The sequence below is a fragment of the Prionailurus viverrinus genome, chromosome B2, assembly GCF_022837055.1.
Source record: "Prionailurus viverrinus isolate Anna chromosome B2, UM_Priviv_1.0, whole genome shotgun sequence".
Lineage (NCBI taxonomy): Eukaryota > Metazoa > Chordata > Mammalia > Carnivora > Felidae > Prionailurus > Prionailurus viverrinus.
Window position 1 is genome coordinate 125,116,441 of NC_062565.1, and position 22,415 is coordinate 125,138,855.

Consider the following 22,415-nt stretch of genomic DNA (forward strand, 5'->3'; position numbering starts at 1 on the left):
CAAGAGAAAGGCCGAAGGGCAGTGCAAACTAAACACGTCTTGTCCTTCTTCTCAGGAAAGCAAAAGTACTCCAGGGAGCCACAAGGAAGGCTGAAAAAGTAGGGGAAACAGGATTGTTGGCAATGACTTAGACCATTCTTGACCTACCACTTGGCGCTGACCGTGTTGTCAGCCAAAAACACAGTTGGAATCGACTTGCTAAGAAGCCTGCTAAAACGGCGAGCCACGTGCCTCAAAGAAGCAGAGGCCGTTCGCATTTGAGAAGGCGATGGAGATACCCCATCTTGCTGATAAGATGGCTGAACCATACGGAGACAGAGAGCTGGCTTCCTTAGACTCTGCTGCTCTTCTCCCTCTGCTTCCCTCAGACTTCCATCAAGTGTTGGCTTTCAGAGCTCTCTCATATCCCTACTTGGTTGATTCTTCCCGTCCCTTTGAAGGAGCTCAGAAAGCTTCTGCCTTTATCTTGTGGATAGAAACTGCACACCAGAGAGACCTAAGTAACACGCTGAGGATTATACCCAACACTTGTTGGCCAAAATGAACCCACAGATTGCCAGATCAGGCCAGAGTTCTTCTACCAGACTCCATTGCCTTCCCTGATACAGAGATCTTTCCTTATAGCTTCACACTTAAGCCAGAGCAGGGGGACTTCCTGCCCGAACCCCCCGGGCTTTCAGTCAGGCAGGCCCCAGCGACTCGGCTTCCTAGCACAGATGTCTCTGGCCTTTTGGGGACAAAAAGCTTCCCAGCCGGCATAAAGCTATCGGGTCCCTCCGAGTCCCCAGGGAGAAAGGACAGTCAGTCAGTGGGGCTGTGAAGAGTAGCAGTAGGGAAGTGCTCATAAACTTGAGTATGAAGGTTTCCCCAGGTTGATCTGACTCTGTCTTTGAGCAGCAGGGTTCCTCATCATTTTGGTCCTGGTCTTCATGTTCCTGCCTTCCCAGGCTGGAACTAAGAGTGCCTTGGTGCCTCCGACACACAGGGAAGAACACCGTGATGTGAATAGTGTGTTGGGTGACTAGACAAGGTATCTGTGCAGCCGGAAGAGAGTTTCGGTGGTGGAGTTACTCTCGGTTTTCCATAGTTTGGGGACCTCTCCCGTCAATATTAGGATAGAAAATGAATGGGGGTTCTTTTTTTTATCTTGTAGAAGGAGAAACCCTTAGCTAGAGATCTTTACATAGTGAGATTTTGCCAATATAAGTAATAACAGAATTATAGTATTTAAAATACTTGAATACTTGATAAGATTTTTTAACTTGTTTTATTTTTTATTTTTGAAAATTTACACCTAAATTAGTTAGCATATAGTGCAGCAATGATTTCAGGAGTAGATTCCATAGTGCCCCTTACCCGTTTAGCCCATCCCCCCCCCCCAGTAACCCTCAGTTTGTTCTCCATATTTATGAGTCTCTTCTGTTTTGTCCCCCTCCCTGTTTTTATATTATTTTTGTTTCCCTTCCCTTCTGTTCATCTGTTTTGTCTCAAAGTCCTCTTATGAGTGAAGTCATATGATTTTTGTCTTTCTCTGACTAATTTCACTCAGCATAATACCCTCCAGTTCTATCCACGTAGTTGCAAATGGCAAGATTTCATTCTTTTTGATTGCCAAGTAATACTCCATCGTGTGTGTGTGTGTGTGTGTGTGTGTGTGTGCGCGCGCGCGCACGCGTGTGCGTGTGTGTGTGTATACATATATAGCACATCTTCTTTATCCATTCATCCACCGATGGACATTTGGGCTCTTTCCATACTTTGGCTATTGTGGATAGTGCTGCTATAAACATGGGGGTGCATGTGTCCCTTCGAAACAGCATACCTGTATTCCTTGGATAAATGCCTAGTAGTGCAATTGCTGAGTCGTAGGGTAGTTCTGTTTTTAGTTTTGTGAGGAACCTCCATCCTGTTTTCCAGAGTGGCTGCGCCAGCTTGCATTCCCAGAATACTTGATAAATTTATTCTCGATTTTCCCTTTCTTCCGTGAGAACATCTTTATCAGCCTGCAGGATTCCCTGGCTTTGCGGGTACCCATATAGGTGCTTGTGCAAACTCACCAAGTCCCTATTTGGATTTAGGCCATTTAGGGCCAAACCTGTAGCAGTTTGGCTGTGTTGCATTTGCTCTGTGTGATCTGTGACGGCTGTGGGTGGAGAGAACCGTAATGCCAGGCCAACTTCTGTTAACACCCATAAGGGGGAGGAGCTCCACCACGGCCCTGCTGGTTGAGTCAAGCTTTCAGTCCCTCGCTGCCCCGTTTTCACACCCTGGGCTGGGATTGTTGTCAGGCAGCTTTTACTGTCTTGTGATCTTTAATCATTTCCCTAGGAAAGCAGTCCACTACTGGTTTTTTTCTCTTGAGTGCATTAAAAAAAACAAAACAAACAAAAAAAAACACTGCACGCGTTTGTTTTTCTCCCAGTACATGTTTCATTTAGGAAGGCCATGCAGTTGTATAATAGATTGGATACTTCCTCGAGTGGAATAAAGCAGCTCTGTGCTGATGTATTGTTACAAATACAGCTGCTGTCAGGGTGACTGGGTTCTAAGGCAGTTTACAGGGTTAAAGGGTAACTAGCACCCAGATACAACCCCACCCTTTAAAACTATATTTATCCTGAGAAACAGTCTTTTCTTCGTTTCAGAGAGTGCCAGACATGAGGCTATTGAGTGGCAGATTAATGTGGATCTTACTCAGCCGAGTCTACAGGCTGGGAGAGGGAAGTATAGAATCTATAATGTGTTTAAAGCAGACAGCTAATAAGGAACCAAACCAATCGTTTTGGCTTTCGCCCACAGCCTATTTTTAAAAAGTGCTTACAGAGCAGAATCTATTGGGATACTCAGAAGTTGAAACACCACACACATATTACTGTTGGGAGAAGTTGTTATTTATGGGAATATAAAATTTTACATCATTGTTCTCTGTCTGATGCTTATTGCCAAAATGTATTGCTTAGGGGGAGTGATCACTATACGTGGATGGCTGAATGTGATTTTTGATGCTGATGTGATTTTTGATGGGGAAAGAACTGTAGAGCGTTTAGTGGGACAGAGGCTGTAACTTCAAAATATAAAAAAGCATCAGTTTCTTTTCCTAGCTTTATTGACAAGTAATTTACAAATCAGTATATACAAATTAAACTGTTTAATTTACAAATAAAACTGTGTATATTTAAGGTGTACACATGATGACTTGATATGCGTAGACATTGTGAAATGATGACCACAATCAAGTTAATTAACACGTCCATCATCTCACATAGTTATAATTTGTGTGTGTGATGAAAACACTTGAGATCTACCGTGTTAGCAAATTTCAAGTATGTAATACAGTGTTACTAACTATAGTCACCACGCTGTACATTACATCCCCGGAATTTATTCATCTTATAACTGAAAGTTAGTACCCTTTGACCAATATCTCCCTATTCTTCCACCCTTTGGCCCCTGGCAACCACCATTCTACTCTCTCTTTGACTTAACTGTTTTAGATTCCACAAATAAGTAGATTGTGCATTGTATGTCTTTCTGACCCTGGCTTATTTCACTTAGCGTAACGTCCTCTAGGTGCATCCATGCTGCTACAAATGGCAGGATTTCCTTCTTTCTTATGTCTGAGTAATAATCCATCATGTGTTTGTGTATTTATCCTAGGTATCTGTATTTAAGTATAGATATCTAGTTATATCTGGGTGGGTAGGTAGGTAGATAGATAGATACCACATTTGCTGTATCTATTCATCTGTTGGTGGACACTTAGGTTGTGTCCATGCCTTGGCTATTGTGAATAATGCTGTGGTGCACATGGGAACACGGATATTTCTTTGAGACTGGTTTCATTTCCTTTGGGCACGTACCCAGGGATTGTTGGATCATATGGTAGTTCCCTGTTTAATTTTTTGAGGAACCTCTGTACTGTTTCCATAAGGGCTGTACTAATTTACATTCTCACCAACAGCGCACATCCTTGCCAACACTTATTATCTCTTATCTTTTTGATAATGGCCATCCTCACAGATGTGAGGTGATGTCTCATTGTAGTTTTGATCTGCGTCTCCGTGATGATTAATGATTTTGAATAGCCTTCTAATGCACCTGTTGGAAATTCATGTCTTCTTTGGAAAAATGTCTGTTTCTTTGCTCATTTTAACGGGATTATTTATAATTATTGAGTTGTATGCATTTTGTACATATTTTGGATATAACCTCTATCAGGTCGACAGTTTGCAAATATTTTCTCCCATTCTGTAGGTTGCATTTGCATTTTGCTGATTTTGTTTCCTTTGCTGTGAAGAACTTTTTTAGTTTGATGTCATCCCACTTGTTTATTTTTGCTTCTGTTTTCTGTGCCTTTGGTTGTTATCCAATAAATTGTTGCTAAGGCCAACGTCAAGGAGATTTTTTTACCATATTCTAGGAGTTTTGCAGTTACAGGTCTTACGTTTAAGTCTTCAATCCATTTTGAGTTAATTTTTGTGAGTGGCATGAGAGAGGGGTCTAAAAGGCAGTATTTTCTCCTACAATATGAAATATACTTGTTTTAAATTATCTAGAAAGTAAAAGAATACACAAATAACACACTTGTGGGGGAAAAAAGAATGTTTTTAGGTTGCAAAGCATGTTGTTACTGCAGAAAATTCAAAAGCCTAGAAAACGTCATTCCTGATATCTAGTGCCATGTTGTTTGAACTATGTAGTAAGTTTCATTACATCTGTATTTTATAGATGAGCGGACAGGCATGGGACGGCTAGCACTTGCCCCAGGTTACCCAATAATAACTGGAAAAGTCTGAATTCCAAACCTTGACAGTTGGACGCAAAAGTCAGATCATCTAGGCATAATACATCTTAACATTGCTTTTTCTTTTGAACGTATATCATGAAAATTAGGTCACAAGGTATGTAATGTTTTGCAGCTTGCTACTTTTACTTCGTATTATATTGAAAAAAATTTTTTAGATGCCATTAGGAGTTCTTTAAGAACATTTTGAGGCTATTAAAATTCCATCAAATTGATGTACCATAGGAAAAGTCATTTTAATATTTCCCCCATTGTAGTTATAATTCTAAAAATTGCTAAAAATTGGCATAAAATTCTGGAGAGCTCCTCTTTGAAGGTATGGTCTCAATTTTAAAGTGTATGCCATTGTTGGGGCACCTGGGTGGCTCAGTCGGTTAAACGGCCGACTTCGGCTCAGGTCATGATCTCACGGTCCATGAGTTCGAGCCCCGCATCAGGCTCTGTGCTGACAGCTCAGAGCCTGGAGCCTGTTTCGGATTCTGTGTCTCCCTCTCTCTGACCCTCCCCTGTTCATGCTCTGTCTCTCCCTGTCTCAAAAATAAATAAAACGTTAAAAAAAAAAGTGTATGCCATTGTAATATTAGTAGGGCAGTTTACTTGCTTAGTAGATTTCACACAGACCTTGATTACCAGTTAATTGTGAGCCAAGAAAGGTGAACACATCCCCCCCCCCACCCCAACAGTTAACAATTTTCCTAACCACCCATGTAACCAGCCACTGTGTCCTGTGTCATGGGGGTGGGGAAGGCACTGACCCTGCCAAGAGGGGCTCTAGAAATGCTACTAGGGTCAAGCAGAAGCGTGAAGGAGTGCAGCATTTGTGAAGATGGATGGATGTGTAAATAGAGAGGACATGAGGTTTAAAAGCCCTGAGCATGCCTTTGATGAACAATTGTTAGCCTTGAATGGTACAGTCTATCTTGACACGGGAGATCTAAGCTTTAACGTATTGTCCTTGGCCTTTCCCTGTATTCAAAGTGGACTGATGCTTAGCTTTTACATGTTGGGCTAAATTTGACAATTTAAGGCTGAAGAGTTTATTGTTGTAGACAAAAAGTCAATGAAAGAGTAAAGGATACAGGTTCTTCTATTTTCTGCGACCTATGGGCCTGTACATTTTATATCTGAGTGCACTATTCAGATGGAAACAGTTCTCAGTTATACCCATCCTGAGAAAAGCGGGGATTATCGTATTGGCTTTTGTGTGCTGGATTGTTTGGGGGGAGAACATAGGTCAGCTGGAAAATAAAAAAAAAAACTTATTACTTTGGTCAATATTCAAGGATGCCTATGCTTGTTTCCATATTGTAGATGTCTTTATCCTCTCCTTTTAGCTTTTGCTTCCTCATGATAGAGAGGGAGCATGTTGCTGTGGAAAGAGAGAAGGCTTTTGTGCCATATATATAGTCGTTCTCTTTGAATCTGGATTCTTCCATTTACCAGCCCTTTTACATAATTTGGGGAGCTTTCATGTCTTGAACTATGAAATGAACTTGATAATGCCCAGTGTCCCAGTTCTCATGAGGATTAAATGAGCTATAACCTAATGGAAAAGTTCCCAGCTTAAATGGATGGGCTTATCACTTCTCTGCTTTTTACATCTCCTCCTCTAGAGCAATGACCCAAGTGCTCCTTTGTTTCCTGTTTTAACAGTAGGGTTAAGCTTCTAATGGGACCGAACGCTGTATACTGGTTAGGTGGCATCAGACACATTACTTACCATCTCTGAATCTGTTAGCTCATTGATCCTGTGGAAATAATTACTTCTCCCAGTTTTGTAGTAAGTACTCAATTAAATGAGATTATAAAGTGCCTGGTGCAGAGTGGGCACTCAATGACTGGTGAGTACTCGTACTGGATGGGCATATCTTTGAAGGAGATCTTTCCTTCTGCCGTCTTCCCTTCCGCCACCTTTCTATGCAGTCACAACTTCCTCTGGCTTCTTTGCTAGCATCCTTCCCTCTCTCCGCTCGCTGGCTGGAGGGATTTTTCTGCGCTCAGTCTTTCTGCTGTTCATCTTATACTTTGCCTTGGAAGTTTCATCCGCTTCTAAGACTTCAGCCACCACATTAAGATGGATATCCTTTAATTGCTGAGCTCCAAACCAGTACATCCAATTTTCTGCTTATCCACACTTGGATGCCCAAAGGAACCTGAAACTCAAAATATTGAAAAATATATTTATTATCCTTGCTATTTCTATCCTCAAAACTGTTCTTTCAGTAAGTCCTCTCTATTCCTCTTCTGTGCTATTTCTAGGTTCTGTTTCTTCCTTTAAAAAACATTTTTAAATGTTTATTACTTATTGAGAGAGAGAGAGAGAGGAAGAGTCAGAGTGCAGGCAGGGGAGGGTTAGAGAGAGAGGGAGACACAGAATCCAAAGCAGGCTCCAGGCTCTGAGCTGTCAGCACAGAGCCCGACACAGGGCTCAAACTCACAAACTGCAAGATCATGACCTGAGCCGAAGTTGGATGCTTAACTGACTGTGCTGCCCAGGCTCCCCACTGTTTCTTCCTTTGCATTCCTGAACATAACTTAACTGTATTGTACTTCCAGTGCTGGGCCTTGTTAACAGAGTATAGTTCCTTCCTCCAGGCTTTGCTACCTCCAGTAAATAATGATGACAACAACAAAACTATAATAACAAGACAGTGGTGAAAGTAAGAAAAGGTACCATGACGACAATCATTTGTTGAGTGTACACGACATGCTAAGCACTGTCATACCACCCTACATCCTGGGAGAAGTGGGACCCTTCTCTGGGCTTATGTAGTAGAGGCTCCATTCTTGTCCTCTCCAGAGTGGAGGGAACATTCCCACCCAGAGCCCACCCCAGCGCCTCAGTTCATGTTCTGGACACTTGAGACCTCAGAATTCCCTGCTTGGACTATGCTGAGCCTCCTTGCAGAAACTGCATGCAGACCTCTTTCCCGGTTGTATCTTTCAGAAAGCAGATGGTGCCCCAGATGTGTGCATCTCTAGGCACAAGGGCTGGATAAAGGGCAGCTATTTGCCTAGCTTGTAGTCTGAGATCTGTGCCATGAGACCCATTGGAGGGCAGGATAGAGCCGGGGTGGGAAGAGAGGCAGTTTGGCCAGGGACCTTCAGGAGTGCTGTAAATGTTAGGATGAGAAATCAGTAATTTTTCTAATGTAGCTTTTTATCTAATCCTCATAATATCTCTCCAGGTAGGCAATATTAGGTCCATATGCAAAGTGAGAGTTGCAGAGGTTAAACGGTATATAGATTATAATGGGCAGAGCATGAGTTTGACGCAGATTAGTTGGACTCCAGAAGTTTTTTTCCATGATACTCTACTTTTTATCCATTCTCTACATTGTAGCCAGAGATTCGTTTTGTAGAAAATGTCTTTGGTCACATTATTCCCTGGATTAAAAATCTTCCATTAGCTCCTCATTTGCAACTGACTGCAGGCCAGTTTCTCTGGCATAGCATGCAAAGACCCTTCAAAAACTGTCTTGGATCTACCTTGCCAAACTCATTTCTCATCAGTATTCCCACCATGCCTTCCCCGGTCATAACGAACCCGCTGTGTGCCTTGACACCCACAGCCTCAGCTGGGTATGTCTTTCCTGCTTCTTTCTCTGCTTTGCCAAGTCCTACACTATCCCTTCCATTTCAAAGTGAAATGAACATCACCTTGCCCATGAAGATACTTGAATTTTTCTAGACTGGATCTCTCCTATTCCTGTTATATGCTCATAGTTGATTGTTTATACCTTGATACAAGTGTGTATTGCTTTATTACCTATGGTTTTCTGCTATCCCTTGTCTGTTACTTCCCTGAGGCTGTGGCTTCCATGTGGACAGGAACTGGGTGTCTTATCATTATATGCCTCTGTTTTCATACAGAGTCTGGACATATATAGTAGGCTAGATAAGTATTTTTTTTAAAGACCTTTTTATTACAAAAAATCTTATGCACGTTTCACAAGTGAATTATCAACAATCAAGGAATACAAATTTTAGTTCTGACGGTTGTGCGGATCTGCTAACGGACTGGTTTTAGGAGGCATTTTGACATGACAACTGGAAATTTCTAATTCGCAGAAAAATGTTACTTTACATTTAGTCCTAGGATTTCATTGTCATGGCATTTAAGTGATGAGCATCTTTATAAAAATGTATATACATATACATATATATAATTTGTGAGCTTTAATAGGCCAGTGAGTTCTGAATAGAGCATAAATCACAGTTTTGTCTCAATGTGATTAATTTAGTTGTGCTTTCTTAGGTTACTGTCTTTGGTTATGTAGACTTTTCTGGAAGATACTTATGCCATAAAACAGCTATTTTTGAAGAGGTAGCTATCTATTTGCGTAAAATTATCAGCGCAGAAAAAAGGGATTATGTTGATGGTATTGTCCAGCTACTTTTTCTTCTTCCCTAAAATTTGAATATTTGAATTAGAAATCCTTTCTGTTTTGGTGGCTTATCACTTTTTGACTCTTCACGGCAGAGATTCTGGGCAGAATCTTACCTCTTAGTCGCCAGTTGGAACACTTTCATCATAAGAAATCATTAAGTAACAAAACGCACGTGGTCTGTGTTCTAACGCAGGGCAGGGCAACTCCCATAGGCAGGTTTCATGCTGTTGGTATATTTATGCTCTAAGCCCAAAAGGAAAACATGCCGTAGGAAGAAGCAAAATGAGATTAAGCATACTGATTATAGATTATATGACTAAGGTAACTATATTTTAGGGTCCCAAGCAAGCCTATTTTCAGCCAAAAAGACTTCAGGGAGAAGAAAGAATTCAGGATGTGTTTGAAAGATGAAAAGAGAATGTCTTAGAGGAAAGGAGAGGGGAAAATATTCCAGGAATATGACCCAGATTTTGATAAAGAGGGACGAGTGGTGACTTAACAGAGGAGAGGAAGTTGGCACAGAGGAAGCCCACGAAGTATTAGATGAAAGCTGTTACCAGAAATCAGGCCATTCAGAGGCCCAGACCAGAAGCTTTGAAGGAAAATCAGAGGGTGTTTTTGCTAGTGTAGTATAGGGCTATCTCTACTTTTTATTTCTAAAGGTAATATATTCTTGAAATTTTTTTTTAATGTAGAAACATATAAATACTAACACCAAGATCACCCATATTCCCAAAAGGCAGAGAGACATTCTGAACACGGTTTGAGGAATTTCTTTCCGGCCTCTCGTTCTCCTCCACCCATTCTGCAATTGTATGTGATTGTTTACTTAAGAGTGGGGTCCACGCTATGGTATATATTCTCTGTTCGTTCTCATTCTTTAATTTTTTGGCATAAGATTCCAAAGCGTTTTCTTGTGTCAATGAAAACTTTTCAGAATACTTTTAATTGTTGCCTCTTACTCCATTCTATAGATGTGCCATGATTTATTTAACCTTATTTCTGTTATAAATAAAATGACGGTAAAAAAAATCTTCACATCCAAAGCTTTGCTGCATGCATGATGATTTCTTTAGAAAAGTTTTGTGGAATAGAAGATCCTCCATGAAAGCATAGTTATGTTTTTAAGCTCTTGATAGCTCCTGACAAACTTTTGTTTGTGGAAGTCTTAAAGAATAAACCTTTCCATGGTGTCACAAGAAGAGGTCATATGAGGAATTGCTAAGTGTGTTAATGGAGGTGAGGAGTGGTTTACAGTGTCTCACAGTGGAGAAATGTAAAAGTCAGTGTGTAAATGATTGCCATGGGAGGTAATACGAGGAAATGCAAGGTTGGATAGACAATGGACAGAAAGAAAGGAGGTTGGGCTTTTTGTTTGTTTGTCATGAAAGGTCCTTCACAGGCTTATTGTGTGTAAAATGCTTAACCCAGTCTTGGAACCGGGTTTGAGAGTGACAAATGATAACCATTAAGGTCACATGCTATGGAGGAGCTTGGGTTCATGGGTCCAGTTACTCCGCCACCACTTTTCCAGGAGTGAATTTTCCTCTTATCCTCTTCTCCCTCATCGATAAATGTGGATACTATTTGTCCCTCCTCATTGGGTTGGCGTAAAACTTAAAGTCGATCATGTGCCTAAGCCCTTAGAGGCTTCGATAAATGGTGTCTCTATACTTGCATGGCTGCTCTCCCATGTATCAATTAAGGATCCTCTGGTTGAAAATGACAGAACCCTCGAGCCAAAGAAAACCGATATGTTGTGTCCAACACAGCAGGTTGTGTCCGGTGGAAGGAGAAGGTCACTTGCTTTGGTCTTTTTACTGGACTTACCTTTAGTTAACTAAAGGCTCAGCTAACTAACCTTAATAGCCCTGATGCTAACGCTTCTCAGGCATTTTCCTTCTTTTGATCATCAGAAGGTGAATTGACACTTGCCTGTATCTTGGACAGGAATGATGGCTGCTTCTCCCTCTGTTCTGTACTCAGGACCAAGCACAGTGCCCTGAACATAATAAATGCTCGATAGTTGTAAAAAAAAAAAAAAAAAAAAAGAATCCCAGAGCAACCTCCCTTATGATTTTTTCAACGTTTATTTATTTTTGGGACAGAGAGAGACAGAGCATGAACGGGGGAGGGGCAGAGAGAGAGGGAGACACAGAATCGGAAGCAGGCTCCAGGCTCCGAGCCATCAGCCCAGAGCCTGACGCGGGGCTCGAACTCACGGACCGCGAGATCGTGACCTGGCTGAAGTAGGACGCTTAACCGACTGCGCCACCCAGGCGCCCCAACCTCCCTTATGATTAATTTAACTTCATGTCTCCTTTCCTCTAGAAATTAAAAAAAAAAAAAAAGGAAACTGTAGTGTTTTTGCACCTGATTACATAGAATGTGTATTTTATTGATAATCGCAGATTGTAGGTGAAAATACCAAGCCATAATGCATCTTTATTTTTTTTTCTAAGATAAATAAGTTCTAGAATGTCATGCACAGCATGGTGACTATAGTTTTAGCAACGCTGTTGTATATTTTGAATGTTGCTAAGAAAGGCCTCGTCAAAGTTCTCATCACAAGAAAAAAATTGTGACTGTGTGGTGATGGATGTGAACTAAACTTACTGCGACAATCATTTTGCAGTATATGCATATATCATTATGTTGCACACCTGGAACTGAATAAGTTCTCGGTAAAAGTGGGCAAATATTTTCAAAATGAATAAAACTGTATTTTTTTTATGAATTGTTTTCTTGACCTGTAGTGTTCTGTATTTTTAAAATATTGTCAGAATGTTAGTAGAAGAGTTTGAAATGGAAAAGGTAAGTGGGTTTACCGTTGTCCTATCACAATAATGTAACAAAATAGTTTTTGTGTTTATGTTGCTTCTTCTTTTGCAACTTGTTTTCTTCGGAATTGCCTTCTTTTATTAAAAAAAAAAAGAAATGTCAGGAAAACAAGCGTGTCTCATAGATGTTAGAAAAATAAGGTTTTCAAGGTAAATTCTAGAGTTTGAGCAAATTTAATCTACTTCCGTACATATACCCAACTACTATATAAGAGCCATTAGACGTATCAGACAGCAAAGGTAGAATATAGATCATATTTACAAGCTTTCAGATGATTGATCAGCCTACTTCATTGCCTATAGTTGTCCTTCATTACAAAAAGAAGTCAATTAGCATAGTGTGGCTGTCTTGTACATGGAGGCTTTGTTTGTAGACCAGAACAGCTGGTATAATTGCTCTAAAGAATGCATGGCCCGTCAATGTAAGTACCAGTAAGAAACGGAAGAAAATTAGTTCTATATTTAATATTTTGCCGCCATACAAGCAAAGTAACTCACCTTGTGAGCCGAACAGAAGGAAACACAGTGATGGTTATCTTTGTAAGGAGCCAGTCGCTTTATGGCTTTAAAAAATATTCTGTTCAGATTATAAAAGTATATTCTAAAATTATCATATAAAAATTGAAATAGGGGTGCCTGGGTGGCTCAGTCAGTTGAGCGTCCGACTTCGGCTCAGGTCATGATCTCACGGTTCATCGGTTCAAGCCCCATGTCAGGGTCTGTGCTGGCAGCTCAGAGCCCGGAGCCTGCTTCGGATTCTGTGTCTCCCTGTCTCTCTGCTCCTCTCCCACTCACGCTCTGTCTCTCTCTCCTTCAAAAAATAAACATTAAAAAAATTCTCTTAATAAAAACAACTGATACAAATAGAAAGTATAAAACAACAGAAGATTCCCCCATGCTACGTCCGAAAACACCCATCGTCAACATTTAGCCCAGGTCTCCTGAGAGTGCCCTAGTTGATTTTCACTGCTATATACATAACCCTTTCTACTGCTTGAATGTTTTTATGTACATGTTAGCCTTTTACAATAAAACGATAGATAGTGAAAGCATATATTTTGAGAGAAAATATGAGCATAACCATATTCTATTATTTGAGATTTAAAAAAATAGAATCATATAAAATTGTTGATATTCAAACCTTTCCAATCTACAAAAATGGCCACTTCGTATGCTCAACTTAATTGCATTAGGCTTGCTAAGGGGTCTTGAAAGCCCATAGGAGAGAAGGAATTTTATGTTGTTGATAGTTGCATTCATAACACCTAAAAAAAGTTCCTGGAGGGTGAATCTAATCTTCGTTATGAAATAGAAAAAGATTGATACTGATAAAAATAATTTTATTAAATTAGACATGAAAACAAATAAAATGGAAACTTTTTTTTTTAAGTTTATTTATTTTGAGAGAGAGAGAGAGAGGAGAGAACACGGGAGAGAGGGACAGAGGGAGAGAGAAAGAGAATCCCAAGCAGGCTGGGTGCAGAGCCTGATGCAGACCTCAAACTCATGAACCTTGAGATCATGACCTGAGTTGAACACGAGAGTCAGACGCTTAACCGACTAAGCCATCCAGGCACCCCAAAAAGGTAAACTCTTTTAAAGGCACTGCAGAGAAAATTTATTAAGTAATGAATTCAATTCCAGTTGATTCAGTGGAATTGATTCTGGCAAAACGTAGTCAATGCAAATTCATCAGTGCCAACACAAACTGTTTAAAGCCTCAGTATTCATAAATACAGTCATGTCCCCAAGTGTCACACAAGTGGGGAGGGGGAGCAGTGAGAAACCTCCCTCACTGGTACTCAAATTAGGAAAGTTTGTGGCTACGAGGAGAAGCGGATGGCTGGAGGCTGAACTCAGCGACTGGTTTGAAAGCCACATTTCCCCCTTCATCCAAACTGCGGATACCTTCTCATAACGACATACCGGCTGTCAAATACCACGCGTTGTTTCATCAACAATCGCTCAAAATAAGATAATTTATATTACTTGTCTGATGCCTGTCCCCAGTCTTTTAACCTGGGCGACCTTTGAATGCTATTTATAAAATGATGTGTCTGTCATATTCCGCCGTCAGTGGGGAGCTGTCTGCTGGTAAAAGCCTCGCGGAGACCTAGGCTATGGGTTTTGAAGCCACATGGTACGAGATTAAGTCACAACTGTTTCATTTACCAACCTGTGAGCTTGGGCAGGTAATCTGTCTCTTCGTCTTGTTGACAATGAAATCTCTACTTTGAAAAGTTGTAAGGTGGGGCGCCTGGGTGGCGCAGTCGGTTAAGCGTCCGACTTCAGCCAGGTCACGGTCTCGCGGTCCGTGAGTTCGAGCCCCGCGTCGGGCTCTGGGCTGATGGCTCAGAGCCTGGAGCCTGTTTCTGATTCTGTGTCTCCCTCTCTCTCTGCCCCTCCCCCATTCATGCTCTGTCTCTCTCTGTCCCAAAAATAAATAAACGTTGAAAAAAAAATTTGAAAAGTTATAAGGAAAATATAAATGTGAATATGTGACCACGGGACTTTGCCCACGCAAGCCTCTGATTCTCAGCCAGAGCCATGGTTATTATGTGAAGTAATGCAGACAGTTGCTGAATTCATGGCTTAGATCCTAGCATCCTAGAATTGGAGCGTGTCAGCAGACTTTAGAAATCCGAAGTATCTTTGTGCTCTTCCCCCTGTGGTTCATCAAAAAGAAACCAGCCCCACCTTCAGGAATTTGGTTTTACTTGAAGCCCCTACTGACGTTCGTATAGAAAGCTGATTTTTGGTAAATCGCAACTTCCCCTTATTCACCTATTTTAATTTCCCTTTGTTCATTGTCATCTTCCAACCCAGTGAGGCTGGTCTGTGACCCATGACAGCACAGTAAAGGAAATAGGTTTAGTCTCCTTCACATACCAGGCTGTGTCCCGGGATGACGTCTTCCTCATGCATATGCAACACAACTAATTCTTCTTTAAGAAATAATCACATGTCAGGACACGAAACCTGGGGCCACTGCCTGTATTTAATTAGGCAAGAGGGACCTTGCACATGCCCGTGCATAAAAAATAATCACTTAATGTAACTGAATATTGATTTTTGGTATGCCCTTTTCCTAATGAGGCAGCATCTAGAAAGATCAAAAGATGATTTATTCCAATACAGTATGTGCAAAGGGGACTGTGTGCCGCCTCGCATCTCCATTATGAATTTCATCCTGAGACCTAATTAACAGGCCTGTATTTTCTTTTATTAAAATCACACACACACACACACACACACACACACACACACACGCACACACACACACAAAACCAGGGCATCGGGATCTTGATGGTATCACAGGGCAAACAAGGAAATCATTTGTGCCCCATGAGCTTCGTTTCCCATGTGTTCATTTCCTGTTGGAGTCAGGAACTGAGGCTTGTGATGCTAATTTGGGACTCTGCTGGGTCTGAGGGGAGGAGATACCTTGAACGCTAAAGACAGTCATTCCCCTTACCTCCTGTCTTCTGCGGGGGGGACCCCCCTCCCCCCCCCCCGCAAAGAACCTACTTCTCTGCCCCAGGCTCAGCATAACATCACTTCAAAGCCTATCCTTGTGGAACTCTAAGCCCAGTCAGGGAACATGACTCTCTTTGACACACCAAAATATCCGCCATGTTGGGCAGGGTCCTTTCCCTTGAGGTCAGGGGGCCTTCAACGTGGATCCATGTGAAATTGGGGTTTGGGGGACTCATGAGTCCTCTGAAATGATTTCTGCATTTCTCTAGGAAGAGGGTCCTGTGCCAGATATTTTATGCTTGTGATCCCAAAAAGGTTAGGAAACAAATCTATTCTAACTCTGCTCAGATCTTTTGAGACCAAAGGGTGTTGGAAGGAACTTGGCTTGAGAGTCAGATGGATTTACATTTGGATTGCCTCTAATAGATTGTAGCTGTGTAGCCTTGGACAGGCTGTAGAACCTCTCTGAACGTCCATTTTCTTAAATGCAAAATGGGGTAAAAACACCTATTTTAAGGTGGAAGTGACAGGTACACGAAACAGAAGTAAGTGCTAATTTTATTTTTTCCTCATTTCATTCCTTGAATGAAATGAAAGCAAGTACCTGTTCTGTTGTGTTTCTGGCCAGATTTTTCTGAGCACCCGTGATGGTGCCTTGCGTACATAAGGCACTCAGATGTTGGTTGAATAGATGCTTGGATGGATGCAGTGCCTTGGCTCAGTACCTAGATGAAATCTATCTACTTTCTCAAAACACTTATTTTCTAAGAGACATCTTGGTAGTCTAAGATCTCTCTCTAGAAGAAAGCTTGGTTTTGCCAAAACCCTCCCAGGACAATTAGCTCCACGTCCTGTGCAAAATCTTTCTGCATACTGTGAGAAGATTAGATCGTATTATCCTGTGCTGCAAATCACGATCTGTGCTGGGCCTTTGTCTATATCAGGATGGGGCAAACTATAGCCTATAGGCCAAATCTGGCCTGTTGCCTGTTTCTACAAATAAAGTTTTATTGGGACATATCCCTGTTTATTGATTTGTGTATTATCTATGACTGCTTTTGTGCTGTGGTACAGCTGAGTACTTAGGACAGAGACACTATGGACAGGAAAGCCTAAAATATTTATTATCTACAGAAGAAATTTGCCAGCCCCTGATATGTATTATTTGTACTCCTTACTGCAGTCCTGCTGGGTTGGTCTTCAGTTGCCCTTCTTATGTAATGGGAAGCTAATATCCAACAAAGTTAAGTATCTTGATTGGGATTCTACAACTTATAGTTAGGGTTTGAATCTGGCTCTGTGTGATTCCATAGCCCATGTTCTTTCCACCAAATTCTGATACCTTTCAAGTCAACCAAAGCCTAGTGGAACCACTTACATCTCTCAGTCCTGTCTGGTGACCAAGAAGACTAGCACAGGGAGCAAGCCAATCAGTGATGTCCTCTAGAATCGGGGTGCAACCTGGTGGCCCTCACACTTGTTCGTAACCTGGCTGAGGTCTGAAGATAAATCGTGTGAATGTATATCTAGATGAGAAGGTGGAATGTGGATTTCACGGACTATTTCTGAAGGTGGCAAAGCAATAGGAGTCTGCAGTGTTTTGTTTCTTGTTGTTGTTGTTTTAATATAACTTATTGTCAAGTTGGCTAACATACAGTGTATACAATGTGCTCTTGTTCTGGGGGGTAGATTCCCATGATTCATCAATTACCTACAACAGAGTCTGCAACTGTTTGTATGCAAACATAATGCTGCTTCCCAAGGTCAGAAGGTTCAGCATTTCCAGGTGTGCCCTATTTGCTGAATGTGGTCTCCACTCTTGTTTGCTGCCCTTAGTGAGTAATGTGTGATACTTACGGATTTTCAGCACACGGCCGCTCGACAGAGACTTGCCCTTCCCCAAGCTGCGAGGCTGTAAGAGTTACGGGCCTTCATGCTCGCTCATTGGTCCTGCGCCTTCACTGGTAGATCTCACTCTGAATGTGAAAGATCTTTCACAGTGAATGAATCCTGATGGAAATTTGATTGTTTCAAGGGTTTATAGGTGAAATTCTGTGGTTATTCTGGCTCATACTCCATCTGCCTCTCATTCCTACTTCTCAACTTTCACCCTTCCGGTTAATTTTTCCAGCTTATAAACTGGTTATGATTAAACAAAAGAAAAAACGAATTTGGAAAAATCAACTACTCCTGCTTTAACTGAGGGTACAGACGCGTGTGTCTTGTAATGATAGTGAAGCTGGTAATAACAGTACGGTGACAAAATTCCAGCCACCCCGCTGGAAGTAACACAGTTGGGTAACTTACCCATCTGTCACAGGATGTGTCTAATGAAAAATGGTTGTGGAGTTCATTGATTGTCACGTAAAAGAGGCTATTGCAGCATTGGGTTGGTGAGGGGAGAGGTGAGAAGGATTGGGAAGGTGGATGTTCTTTCTGGTGGAGTCTGTCTTTGTTCTGCTGATGGAAGGTTCCATAGAAAAGCAGTAGAGCTGCCGGACAGATAGGAAGGAATCAAAGCTATAATTAACTTTGTGTTTCATTGGGTTCTACAACAGTGATCCTTATTTCTCCAAAGATGAAATCTTATAGTCTTACCCTATAGCTTTTATACTCCCTAAAGTCAATCAATCTTTCGGTTTATGCTGAGTAGATAAAAATGATACTGCTGCAGTTAAAGTGGGGGTGGAGGAACCTGGTAAAATTAAGGAACATTTCATTGGTTATGCCAGTATAGCTCCATGGGGAAATAACAGGTTGATTAAAATTCTTGGACTGTTGTTTAATTATTTAGAGTGAATGTTCTAACAGAAAGATTTTTTTTTTGGTAGCCCTTTTGGTTTATTCCTAACGTATTTTAGTCCCCATTTATTTGTTTTTAAGCTTTAAAATATCCAGGGCACTTGGGTGGCTCAGTCGGTTAAGTGTCTGACTCTGGATTTTGGCTCAGGTCATGAGTTCAAACCCCACATCAGGCTCTGTGCTGACCTGCTTGAGATTCTCTGTCTCTGTCTCTCTCTCTCTCTCTATCTCTCTCTCTCTCTCTCTCTGCCTCTCCCCTGCTTGCTCTCTAACTCTGTCTCAAAATAAATAAATAAATATTTTAAAAATACCCCAAGTACCTCTCCACATAGGTCTTTTTCATCTCTCCCATGGCACTAGGTACTTCTCATTGGTCATAGCTGTTGCTATTTTCTTTATCGTTCTGTCTTGGAAACATGTTTATTAGGAACCCATCACAGAATTCAGATCTGCCTGATGGAGGCTAAAAAGCAAATTTACAAATTATAAATGATTGTGCAACATTTTGAATGGGAGAGAAACTGACAAAATAGACTTTCAGTTTATATTGATGAGGCACAGTAGTGGTGGTGATGCATTCTCTTTGTAGGTAAGAGAGAGGCATGAGCAAGGCATAGAAATCTATTCTAATGGTGCTTTCTAGACTTGTTCGCCCCAGATGTACCGGGTATAAGCAAGTATATTTAGGAAAGAGCAAGGCATGTTCATGGACTGGTAAGAATCCCACCATGTAATAATTTGTGCGTCAAAACAATTGTTTGAGAGTCCTTGTGTTGGCTCTTCCTGTAGCCAAGGCAAGTGCTGATATGCTATCATTTCTGTTCATATTTCTTTAGCTGTGGCTTTTTTAGGTCCCTGTGCATTTTTATCGTTGGTTATAGTTTTTATGTATGTGTGTCACAGCATTTGGGAGTGGGTGTACATAAGGCTTCAATCATTTGACTGCCAGCTTTGCTGAGCTCATGTGTTTTGTTGTCCTTATTTATGTGTTTGCCAGGGAGAAATGCTTGCTACCTCTCCAGTTGGCTTTGGAATCCAAGAATGTGAAACTGGCCCAACATGCCTTGGCAGGAATACAGGTAAGGCTCTCACTGGGTGCAGTCAGGTGACGGAAATTGACAGGCTACTTTGGCGTTGAAAGAACAAATACTTAACATTTTGAATACTAGCTGTCAAAGACCCAGACCACAATTTGATTGAACTAGGTAATAACCACAGAGGACAGAGGATTTTCTTACATTTACCAGCGTTTATCTGTGGATCGCATTATCTTGCTGAGCCTTTGTCATCTGATACTGATTCCTGGGGACCCAGCTAGGCTCGCATAGAAATGAAATGTTTTGGAGGATGGCCAGCTTTAGGAGAGCCCAGGATCTCTTGATCCCCCGTGAAACATCTCAAGTTCTAAAATCTTATATAAATTCAACATCTGTGGTTCTGCGTAAGGAGAATTAATAGTAAACTGGAAAGATTTTATCTTGTTTTCCATTTTACAGTTAGGTTAGTGAATGAACTCATGTGTTTTGTTTCCAGAGCAAAATTGGAGGGCCAAAAAGAAATTTGGTGTGATCAGAAAAGCCAGGGGTGCCTCAGTCCATTGAGAGTCTGACTCTTGATTCAGCTCAGATCATGATGCCTGGGTCATGGGATCAAACCCCACAATGGGCTCCATGCTAGATGTGGACCCTGCTTGGGATTCTCTCTCTCTTTTCCTGTGCCCCTCTCCCCTGCTCACATGCTCTCTCTCTCTCTCTAAAATGAAAAAAAAAAAAGAAGAAAAGAAGACAACAAAACTCAGATTGCTTGAACACTTTCCTTCTCTGAGCATTTGCTCCTGTATATTTTACACCATATGTAATAGGTCTAATTCGAACAGTGCAAAGGTGATGGCTATATAAATGCATTGACTTTGAAGCAGTTTGGTTTCTAAGTGACAAAGCACTGTGTAGTTCAAGCCTATGGGGTTTATGCAGTGTGGCCATGGATGGGTAGCATTTGTCAGATGTTTTTTCACATTAGTATGTATTATTTCATCCTTTAAGTCCAGAGAAGTCCCTAATGCCTCTTAAGAGTTAATACCTCTGATGGGGCGCCTGGGTGGTTCAGTTGGTTAAGTGTCCGACTCTTGATTTAGGTTCAGATCATGATCTCATGGTTCGTGAGTTGAAGCCCAGCGTCTGGCTCTGGGCTGAGAGCACAGAGCCTGCTTGGCATTCTCTCTCCCCGTCTCTCTGTCTCTTCCTCTGTCAAATAAATAAGTAAACATTAAAAAAAAAAAGTCAATACATATGAATGAGAAAACTAAGACTCTTCTTTTTCCAGTGGATTGGAATTAGATAATGTACATGTTAATATTAGATTTTTTTTTTTGAGAGAGAGAAAGAGAGCATGCATGTATGTGGAGAGGGGTGGAGGGAGGGAGGGAGAGAGAGAGAGAAAGAGAGAGAGAGAGAATATCCCAAGCAGGCTCAATGCTCATTGAGGATCCCACCTCAGGGCTCAATCCCATGACCTCGGGATCATGACCTGAGCTGAAATCAAGAGTTGCCCACTCAATCGACCAAGCCACCCAGGCGCCCAGTATTCGACATTGTTAAACACTGTCAAGGTTATTAAATAGTCCTTGTTTTCTCCTTGGGCCAGCCATGAATATGAATAGGAGTTTGTGTTAACCTGTGTGTTTCCTTTTCTCTAATATTGTATGGATTTCCCATGTAGTTATTTCTTAACCCCCAGACACTCTAAGCTTACAGAACCATGTTCTTAAGGTCTTGCTTTATCTGTTAATTCTAATGAGTGGGCACTGGGTATTCTTACCACCGTCTGTCACCTACTGTCAAGTGTAGGCACTTTTGTAGGCCTTTGCAGTCTTTATCACTTTAAGTAAAAACAGGTTTGAATGTCAACTTTAACTCTGGGGTACCTGGCATGCACTGTGTGGTAGTGAAAAAACCTCTTTTGAAAGGATATGGCCAGAAGGTCAGGCAGTCCTAAGAAGGTTCGAAATGCTTGTGTTCTGGATCTGCAGTGACATTCTGCTACAAGAGGGAGTCCTTACCCAAGGTGAATCGGAATTCCAAAAGTTCTTCACCGCTGCGGCTCTACTCTGAACGGGACGAGGACAAATTTAAAAGGGACAAATACAGAATCTTTCACCAGGGTCTCAAAAATGGACTGCCTCGGGACAGAATGGGAAGAATAGCTTAATTGAAGCCCTGGTGAATGAGAATTAAGGATTTCAGGGCAAGTCAGCATAGAACGTACTGTGACTTGCAGCTAAGCTCATTTGATCCGAGACTATAATTAAAATTATACATTGCTGTTTTTCAGTTTTTGGTTTTAGGCAATAAACCCATTTAGTTATCTCACATAATGAGAATTCTGGTGGTGGTCAGTTCTAGGTCTGATTCAACAGCTCAGTGGTGCCACCGAAGACCCCATTTCTTTTTGCCTTTCCCTTCTGCCATCTTAAACATTTTTAAGACTTTTTTTCCTTTTTTTAAGAGCAATGTCAGACTTATAGTGACATTGATAAGAAGTGCAGAGCTTTCCCATATACTCCCTACCCTACCCGTTCATAACCTCCTCCATGAACAGCATCACTCACCAGAATGGTACATTTTTTTTAAGTTTATTTATTTATTTTGAGAGAGAGAGAGAAAAAGCACAAGTTGGGGGGGGGGGGCGGAGGGCAGAGAGAAAGAGAGAATCCCAAGGAGGCTCCACATTCGGTGCGGAGCCCAACATGGGGCTCCATCCCATGACCATGTAATCATGACTTGAGCCGATATCAAGAGTCAGATGCTTAACAGACTGAGCCACCCAGGGGCCCCAAATGGTACACTTTGGCCAACGATCCACTTACAGTGACACACAATCACCCAAAGTTCACAGTTGACCTTAGGGGGCACTCTTGGTTGCATTATTCTTTAATGTCGGACCACCCCTAATGTGTGACATTCACTCTGGAGGCCGCATACTCTCAAGCAGGAGAGTATTTATGAAACCGTATCACACCAAGAACATTTAAAGATGCCTCAGGAGGTCTCGTATAGAGAAGAAAAGACTGAAGTGGACTTCATAGCTGACCTCAGATATTTT

At 41.5% G+C, this 22,415-nt stretch overlaps 1 protein-coding gene across 4 annotated transcripts in view; it reads left to right on the forward strand.

Annotated features, from left to right (window-relative positions):
- The window catches only part of ARFGEF3 (ARFGEF family member 3), a 188,144-nt gene that overhangs the window by 25,710 nt on the left and 140,019 nt on the right, over positions 1-22,415 (forward strand). For all 4 annotated transcript variants that reach the window (XM_047859292.1, XM_047859295.1, XM_047859293.1 and 1 more), the window contains exon 3: positions 19,312-19,393. In XM_047859292.1, the coding sequence (XP_047715248.1) occupies positions 19,312-19,393 (82 nt within the window). The remainder of the gene's footprint in view (positions 1-19,311; positions 19,394-22,415) is intronic.